Genomic DNA, 9,927 nt, shown 5'->3' with positions numbered 1-9,927 from the left:
TAATGAGTAATCACACAAGAACAGTACCATTGCTTTGACGCTGGGTGCCGCCAGTCTGCAAAACCGAGCGGAGAACTTGCGTACGACAAGGCATGAGGTACCGTGGAAAAGTGCGTGGCTTTACGCCAAGTGTAGGTTTTATACATCGCGATTTGAACGTGGAAAAGTTCTTACGCAACATTTCTGTACGTACGCACCGTTTATACATGAGGCCCCAGGGCTGTGAAGATGGCCTCCACATTGGTGGTGTATTGTACAAAGTTAATTTGTTTGTATGTTTCTTTTTATGTTAATAAATAAAGCCAACAAACTCTATTTACCTGATCAGTACTTACTTTCTTCTGGATGTTTGCATCAAAAGGTCATAGCAATATCATTCAAATAAAGATTGTTTAAAAATAAGTCACAACATCTGTATTACATTTCATATATAGGACTGTCCTGGAAAATATGGCATGATTGGTTAACCTATATTTACTTATTCACTTATTACATTTTTAAATATTTAATAAATATACTTTTCTACTTTTGACACAAATTATCCTAATTTGTGGCATGGTTGTGAAGTAGCTTGCTCCAAGAATTTGAAAAGCACTGTCTAAATGGTTTGAATTTCTTTGCCAGATGTATATGAGTTTGCATCCAGCTTAGAGAAGGTCCCTGACTGGCATCCAGTGCTGCTGCAGAGATTGGCTCTGCCTCCCATCACCATGAATTGAATTAGAAATAAATTGTTTAATGGGTAATATTCCATAATTCTAAACCCAGGTAGTTCATTCAAACAGAATAACCCCAAAGATCATCCATAATCAGGTGTCAAGAACCCCCACGTGAAGTCCTCTAAAGTGGGTTGCAAGTGTTCTTAGCCCTGTTATAAATTAGGGAAGGGACCCAAAACACCAGCAAATTGTTTAGAGTCAGATTTCCTTACCTCTGCAGAAGGGACGCTTTCAGCACACCATACTAATTCTCTTTCAAAGATGGGGGATACGCTGTGTTTTAATATGCTGCATATATATGCAATATATAATAACCCATCTTCTTGGAATGACATAGAAAAATAAGACAATTGTAGACTTTTAAACATTTGTGAATGGACAGAAGCACAGTATACTTTGCCTTTTATTTAGAATTACATTTACTTCTGTTATTCTGTGATTAATAGTTTTTGAAATTATTATTTAGACAAATGAGCCTCAACCTTCTCACTGCGACAAACAGTCTGTTTGTTCTATAAATGTTGACTCCTAATTTTATTTAAAAACTCATATATATTTATCTACTTTGTAAAATAATATTATGTGGCTATCTAGTTGTATGAAGGAAATGGATGCTTTGTTTTACTTTGCAAAATATTTATTTTTTTTAATTTAAAACTAACAGATAGCATTGGATATGACGGCCTAAGCAATAAAGGGAACACTTTCCACTTTCACAGAGTTGTATCCAGTTTTGTGAACTACAGATGTGGTTTTGTGTCTTTCAGAAAAAAAAAAATAAAAGAAAAAGAAAAAAAACACTTCAAGCAGGTAAAAAAATATTTTGTAAAGATGCATTTGATTACATAAAAAGAGTTTCATTAATTGGTCTATTGATATTCTTAAAATAACTAAATGTCCTAATATCTTAAGGGTTTTAATTTCCTTTATATTCCCTGCAGTTAAGGAGTTTTTTCCTTGTTTACATGTTTTTTACTCACTGAAGAAGCTATTTGGAATCTGATGTTGCATAAGAGTCTTACAAAAGAAGTTTTTAAGCCTGACACAGAAATACTTTTGTGTTGCTTGGATATTGGGTCTGTGCTGGTGATGGAAATTGGAATTTATACTGCAATCATAATATAAGAGGTAGAGGGTGGATGCATTTTAAAGATGACTAAAATGGATTATTTGCACCAAACATCAATTAATCCAACCCTTTTTCATTATACTGTCTTGGGGGAGCTACAGTAGATCATAATCTGGTACTTAAGAGAAATTACCCAGCAGTCCTGCATTGGATGAAAGTTTGTTGCAAGGTATACTACAGTCATATGCACTCACATACACATATCTCAAGGTACTCGTTAATCAGCACACACCATGGGGTATTGGAGTAAACCAGAATCCTTAGAGAACATCGGGCAGACTTGGGTAGAATGGTTAAGTTCCCCACAGATAATGGCTGAACTGTTTCACAATCCTGGTTGTATTCCTAACTGATCTGGACATCTTTTAAGAAATAACTGCATGATAGGACAACAAAACTTTTAGCTTGGTGTATTGAACAGTCTTTTCTTGTTTGTCAAACTTCTTGTGTTCTGATGATCATAATCACAGTAAAGCTAGGCCTATCCCAGGGCAGAATTGAGTTCTGGGCATACATACACTGCTTCAGAACAACTCAATATATAATGAGCAGTCAATTTAACATAAATGATACAAACACAATGAGAATGTGCAAACTACAAACAAAATGTGGCTCTGAATACAAGTGTTGTGAGGTGATCACTACAACATCAGTTTTACCACTTGCAAGCAATGTGTTGTAGTGTTTAAGGCACTGGGCTTTAAACCATAAAATTAATAGTTCAGTTGTCACTTCCAACGTATTGTGTGTCATTAAGTCACATTAACTGCCTATGCTCCCACTTTTAAAAAATAGGTATTTAAATATCAAACTGTACCCTGAACTTGTAAAATGCCATATAAATATACAAGAGTAACAGTAGCAATCTTCTTTTTTCTTCTGTAGCTATTCCCATGATTATTTGAGGTTTGCAATTTTATTTTGACTATTCTTCATAGAGGTTTCAGAGTGATTTTTAGGACCTGATGCCTTTCCTGATGCCAATCCTCCCTATTCATAATAATAATAATAATAATAATAAGAAGAAGAAGAAGAAGAAGAAGAATTTATTTCAATGAAGATTATATGTTAGGTCTGATTGTAAACATCTATGGGAAACTTTTTCATTAAGTGAAATGTTGTTGTTAAGGTGATGAATTAAGATCACCATTTGATATTTTCCTTGAGGCACAATCCATATTTCTGTTATGTTAATAACTGCTTTTCTTGTTATTAATTTATCATAGCTTTTAAGCTCAAGTCAGGAATTACTACAGAGGTAACTGCTAATTATTTCTGGGGTTAGGAATGCCCTCTCAATTTTTTGGGCTGTTTTCTATTATTCACCTCTTTGGCTCCAGGTGTCCCTACATTCCCTGTGGACCACCAGGGCGCATACAGCCCCCCTGACCCGACACAGACAGGCAGATACAAGTTTACCACAAATCACATGATTTATTTACAATTGGGAAGCCTTTCTTTTTCCCCACGGCACAGTCCCAAAACACCACAACATAATACAGCACAGTCCTTTAGACTCTTCCTTCTGTCCATCTCTTGGTTCGTCCCTCTGCCTCCAGTCCCTCTCAGGCAAGCTTCTTCCACCACCTCCCGATTCTGGCCTCCGGAATGGAGTGAGGCAGCTCCTTTTATTCAGGTCCTGCTCATCAGTATTACCTGGAATCACTCCCAGGTGTGGTGGACTTCCTCTATAGGGCTCTGTAGCTCCCCCTGGCAGCCCCCATGGAACCCAATAGGGCTGCACCACACACCAGCTCTCAACGTGCCCTGTGGGAATCTCTGATGCTACAGCCGCCCAGGATGACTGCCCTCTAGCATCCCAGGAGATATATTGCCTCACAGATGCTCCCCAGGTTCTTCCATTCCGTTGGCTCCCTGGCCAGATAACGGCCATTGCTGCCTGTCACACCCCCAAGATGCCAGTGCATAATAACATCCAGTTGGGCTCCTGCCCAGCCTATTGGCCCCCCTGGCATATCCTGTCAGGTTGGGAGATGTTGCCTATAACCGACTTCCATTCCTTACTGCCCCACTATTCTACCCTGTCCTCCAAAGTGACTATTTGAAGGGCAGTCATTAAAAATAGAGGGATGTTGACCCTTCGGGCTATAACAAAAAACTTTCTACTACTAGAGCCTATCCTTTTTTTTGACGTCTGGACCTGTCTTGTCTGCCCTACTTTCTCAATCCTAACTAGACACTCCTTTCATGTAGCAAAGATGTAGCAACAACAACAACATTTATTTATACACTGTATAGCAAATTTTCATACTAATAATATAGCTCAAAGTGCTTTACATGATGAAGAAAACGAAAAAAAAGACAAAGTAAGAATTAAAATAAGAGAACACTAATTAACATAGAATAAGAGTATGGTCCGATGGCCAGGGAGGACAGAAAAAACCAAAAAAACTCCAGACGGCTGGAGAAAAAATAAAATCTGCAGGGGTTCCAGGCTATGAGACCTCCCAGTCCCCTCTGGGCATTCTACCTAACATAAATAATCAGTCCTCATTGTATTCAGGGTTCTCATGGAAGGACTTGATGATGATGGTCACGTGGACTTCCATGTGCTTTGATTAGGTGGTGGTGGTGCAGATCTAGCAGAACCTAGAAAATATTTTACATCACAGTAAGCATTTTGCTTATTATAGTATTATAAAACATTTGACAAAAGAGAAACTTTTACTTTGTTTTATTTAACATAGATTCAGGTAAACTGAATTAATAATGCCTTGACTGTAGGTTGGGGCGGCACGGTGGTGCAGGGGTAGCGCTGCTACCTCACAATTAGGTGCTTGGTGTGTTTGTGTGTGTCCTGCTGTGGGTTGGCACCCTGCCCGGGACTTGTGCCCTGTGTTGGCTGGGATTGGCTCCAGCAGACCCCCGTTACCCTGTGTTTGGATTCAGCGGGTAGGAAAATGGATGGATGGACTGTAGGTTGGCACTCAGCCCTGCAATAGCAATTATTTAGCGTCCGTAAAGCTTCTGTAAATGTATGAATAATTTATGTTTTGTAAAAATATGACATGTCTGAAATAATGTAGGGTCTTCTAACCATAACATAAAATGCTAAGTAGCCAGCTGTAAAGAAGCATTGTTAAAACATGGCAGATAATGACTGCTGCTCAGTAGCAGATTTGCAATGTATTAGAGAACAGTTGTTGTCTGTAATTTTCATTTCCATGTTAAAGTATGGTTGGCTTTGACCATTATGCATGGTAGGAGAGTTTCAGAACATAGCCAAAGTAATTTTAATATAATGCTTATGTTACAGAACATAATGATGATAGACTTTTTGTACTCATCTTAAGCTCTTACTTATGTACTCATTTGTAGGAGTCTTGGAATTTCATTAAACAGACTCAGCATTTTTAAATGTATTCTCTAAACTCTTCTTACTGAGCATCATCTGTAATTTAACTCTAATTGGTAACTTGTAATGATAAGGCTTTATTCTCCAATGCCATAAAATTTTTTATGAATTAATTAGTTAATTGATCAATCAACCTCCAAAATCTTGAGCTTCAAAACCACATTTTTATTTAGTGTAGAATTAATATTTGTCTATTTCTTTCAAATCATTTCAAGTGGTGGAATCATGATAGTTGGTTCAGATTTGCTTTTTGACCTCAAATTTAATCCTTTTGTGTTGGATAACTGCTTGACTTTCTAAATGTGCCTGAATTGTATATGGAAGATCAACATAACATCAAAAAATGTGGTTATAGCTGGAAAGAAAAGTATTTTTTTTTCATCTTACTGTTAGATACCATTGCGTGGTTATCAAATTTGGGGTGGTAAATGCTGTAAAAGCAAGAGAATGAAAGGGAAAAAACAGACACATCAGGAAAAGATTTTAAAGGTGGAGTCCCAGTGCCAGTAGCTTAAGTAAAAAAGTTTAAAAAATAACTTTGACACTGATATGAATTTGTTGTCTTGTATATTCTCCTTGTAACTGTGGGGATATTTTTCCAAAAGGTCTTCCCGCTTTCCACAGATGTGTGTTAAGCTAATGGGCAATTTGAAATCACATTTGTTTGAGTGTAATTGTTCATATTTTTTGGGGGCCCTTTGATAGAGGGGCCTCCCAACTATGGTTGCTTCTTGCCTAGCACCTGATGCTACTGAATTAGGTTCCCAGTGACTCAGAATTAGGTTCAATGAGTTGGAGAATTTCATATAACATGTATTAAATGTAGATACTTGCTCAAACTTTACCTCCAATTTTATAGTTACAAAATGTAGTATCCGTGTATTTTTATGCTCTGTTGTAAGAGAGCTATTTTTAAACATGTCTTTGTGATAACATTTGGAAAAAGAGAATAAACCTGTGGTCAAAAGTCCAGAAAGGCAACTGTGATGGGATGGAAGGCAGAGGAGGGAGGGCAAAGGTTTTCCAAAAATAGCCCAGACAGCAGGCTGGCTGCAGATGTGTCAGTGTTTATCAGAGGAATGGACCATCTGTTTCTGAGGAGGTCAAGGTTTTTCCAGCATGCATATGAATCATAGATTTTCAGTGCTGAGCACTGAACACAAGAGTTACAGATAATTGGAGCAATGATGTCAAATGATAAAAAAATCCACAAGAAAAATAGAAAAATACGTAACTTGACTTGTTTTGTTTTTCTCTCCATGTAATGACTAGCCAAAATAAATTCTGCATATTATAACATGCTTGCAATGAATCAGGCTGAAACTGTCTACATCAATTTAGACAATACAATGCTGACAACAAAAGGTGACCATTCAGTCCACCATGCTCATTTGGTTTGCTAATAGCTAAGATGTCCCAGTATCTGGTCCAGCTGCATGCTAACAGTTGAAACGATTTCCCCTTTCCTTTCATGACTTAATGGTTTGTTTCAAATTCCCACAACTCTTTGTGTCAAGAAGTGCTTAAATCACTTACGCCCCTTAATTTCCACTGATGTCCTTAAGTATACAATTCACTGTTTAGCTGAAAGTGTTTGGATGGATCATGTTTACATGTTTTACAGATTTTGAAAAGATAGCGCTCCACATACCATTCTCTGCTTCAGACTTAGCAGGCCTTAATTCCGTGAGCCTCTTGGAGTAGGACATGACCTTTGTTCCTGGGATGCACTGGATTGTTTTTATGTGCACATCCTCTAGAGATTATATGCAGTATCAAAGAAATGCAAACAACACTTCATGTGTGGGTCTTTCCTGTGTATTATTGAGTCTGAGCATACAATCTCATGATTTTGTTTCAACCATTCTTAAAGTATAACTCATCTTTTATTTTGTATTTTTCATTGCTTCTGCCTATTGCTTAGACCAGTGTTTCCCAAACCCGGTCCTGGGGACCCCCTGTGGCTGCAGGTTTTTGTTCCAACCAGATTCCTAATCAGTGACAACACCTGATAACACTGATCTCATTTAATTTAATGAATTAGCTGGGATTATTTTCCTTTTATTCTACATTCAGAAAAGCACAGCAGCATCATTTTTACATTTATAAGACATTTACAACAACAACAACAACATTTATTTATATAGCACATTTTCATACAAACAGTAGCTCAAAGTGCTTTACATATTAAAGAATAGAAAAATGAAAGACACAATTATAAAACAAAATACATCAACATTAATTAACATCGAATAAGAGTAAGGTTCAATGGCCAGGGGGGACAGAAAAACAAAAACTCCAGACGGCTGGAGAAAAAATAAAATCTGTAGGGATTCCAGACCATGAGACCACCTAGTACCCTCTGGGCAAAAATTTAGAAACCTATTAGATCCAATCATTTATTAAGTTCAAAAACTGTACAATTGTGTTTTGCAACATTTTGTCAGTAACACGGGAGTTTGGGAGCAGGTAAATATCGGCAGTCTGAGACACCCATAATCTTTTAGTGTAACCTCCTGGCTTCTCTTTCAGACTCTAATAGAGTAAGCACATCACCTTCACGCACAGGACCCTTTACATTGCGAATGATTGATCGATTGCTATCATCCATGAACTCAACGCGAACCTGTGTACATTGCCCCTGTGAGCCTGTTCTTCCAAGGACTTTGGTTACTTTTACGAGCTTGATAGGCTGCACACGGCTGGCTTTCATAATGGCGGCCCGATAGAGAAAGATTTAGATTTAGAAATATTTCTGCTTTTGCTATAGATTTAAATGCTTAACTCTCTTTTGTTGATTTCATTATATTTTGCCCTTTCTTTGTGCAGTTTTCCCCCTTCGTTGTATCTTATTGATCACAATTAAAAATGAGCAGAGCAGACACCCAGGCAAACAACACTGAACAATCAAAGGCTGCAACTACTTTAGCGTCAGACCCACTAATTAGTAAATAATGGATTAATTAAACAATTAGAACACCTTGAAAAGTAGAATGAAAATCAAGATGAAAATAATTAAAAAAAAAAAAAAAGAATATATTATTCCCATATAACTGCTTGGTACATTTTAATATTTTTTTTTTAGCAAACTTAGTTTCCTAATTTCTATATTAACACATCACTTAATTAGCCCAGGAGTTCAATTAATAACAGAAGCTGGTTGGAACAAAAACGTGCAGCCACAGTGTGCATCCAGGACCGAGGTTGGGAAACACTGGCTTAGGCAATACTAAAAAGTGAAATAATTTTCTTATTCATTTAATTAAATTCAGGTCCATTGGTTATCACTGCTGACTTACGGATCTGGGGCCTCATGCATAACGCCATGCGTAGAATTTGCACTATAACATGACATACGGACAAAAGCGGAAATGTGCTTACGCACAAAAAAATCCAGATGCATTAACTTGCCAACTTCCACGTTCTTCCGCTACATAAATCCCGGTCAGTGTGAAAAGTAACGCACGTGCACATGCCTGCTGTCCCGCCCCGTCTCCTCCCAGAATAATGCCTCTTTGAATATGCAAATCAATATAAATAGCCCTTCAGATCAGCCTTCTGTGAAAAGACAATGGCAAAAGTACGAGGGAAAATAGAAGAATTTCAGCGAATACCAAGTGGAGGCAAGGTAAAACGTATTATTTGTTAATTTAAACAGTGGTATAAACATGGTTTACACTGGTATTTATTGCCATGGTAAACAAAGTGACATCATCAGTGGCGCCGGAACCGGAAGTAAGGTCATCAGTGACACCAGCACTCTGCTGGATTTCCAATGGGTGATTTGCAAGGGATTGAGAGAGACAGTCAGTGCACCTCACCGCCCCCCTGGTCTGGTGTGGAATAACTATCATTCAGGCCCTTTAGCTGTCTCCCAATCGTATGTATAGCCATAAACATGCCTCGGAAACGTGAGAGAAATGTTTTGTTAAATCAAAACCTTTGCTCCTTCAAAGAGAATGTGATTAGTAAGTTTTAAGACATTGGTTTTGACATTGGAGCTGGTGTCCCATGAATCGCATGTTAGGCCACAACAACTGTCACACTATTTTTTAATAATTTATAAAGAATACTTCACTTCCGGATGACTGAGCTTCTCACCCTATCTTTTTAAGGGAAAGCCCAGACACCCTGCGGAGGAAACTCATTTCAGCCGCTTGTATTCGCGATCTCGTAGATCGTAGATCGACTGGTAAATTGAGAGCTTTGCCTTACGGCTCAGCTCCTTTTTCACCAAGACAGACCGATGCAGAGCCCACATCACTGTGGATGCCGCACCGATCTGCCTGTCGATCTCACGCTCCATTCTTCCCTCACTCGTGAACAAGACCCCGAGATACTTGAGCTCCTCCACTTGGGGCAGGATCTCTCCCCCAACCCTGAGAGGGCACTCCACCCTTTTCCGGCTGAGGACCATGCTCTCGGATTTGGAGGTGCTGATTCTCATCCCAGCCGCTTCACACTCAGCTGCGAACCGATCCAGAGAGAGCTGAAGATCACGGCCTGATGAAGCAAACAGGACAACATCATCTGCAAAAAGCAGTGACCCAATCCTGAGTCCACCAAAAAGGACCCCTTCAACACCAAGGCTGCGCCCAGAAATTCTGTCCATAAAAGTTATGAACAGAATCGGTGACAAAGGGCAGCCCTGGCGGAGTCCAACTCTCACTGGAAACAGGCTCGACTTACTGCCGGCAATGCGG

General features: G+C 38.6%; 1 protein-coding gene across 1 annotated transcript; it reads right to left on the bottom strand.

Moving 5' to 3' along the window:
• Window positions 1-7,597: 7,597 nt before the first annotated feature.
• On the bottom strand, window positions 7,598-7,939 carry LOC120532619 (40S ribosomal protein S28-like). Its single transcript, XM_039758779.1, has one exon. The coding sequence runs from the start codon at window positions 7,935-7,937 to the stop codon at window positions 7,728-7,730; it is 210 nt and encodes a 69-aa protein (XP_039614713.1). The 5' UTR covers window positions 7,938-7,939; the 3' UTR covers window positions 7,598-7,727.
• Window positions 7,940-9,927: the final 1,988 nt, after the last annotated feature.

Source organism: Polypterus senegalus, chromosome 7, assembly GCF_016835505.1.
Source record: "Polypterus senegalus isolate Bchr_013 chromosome 7, ASM1683550v1, whole genome shotgun sequence".
In the NCBI taxonomy this organism is placed as follows: domain Eukaryota; kingdom Metazoa; phylum Chordata; class Cladistia; order Polypteriformes; family Polypteridae; genus Polypterus; species Polypterus senegalus.
Note: the sequence above shows the minus strand (reverse complement) of the source record. Positions and strands in the feature narration are given on the sequence as shown.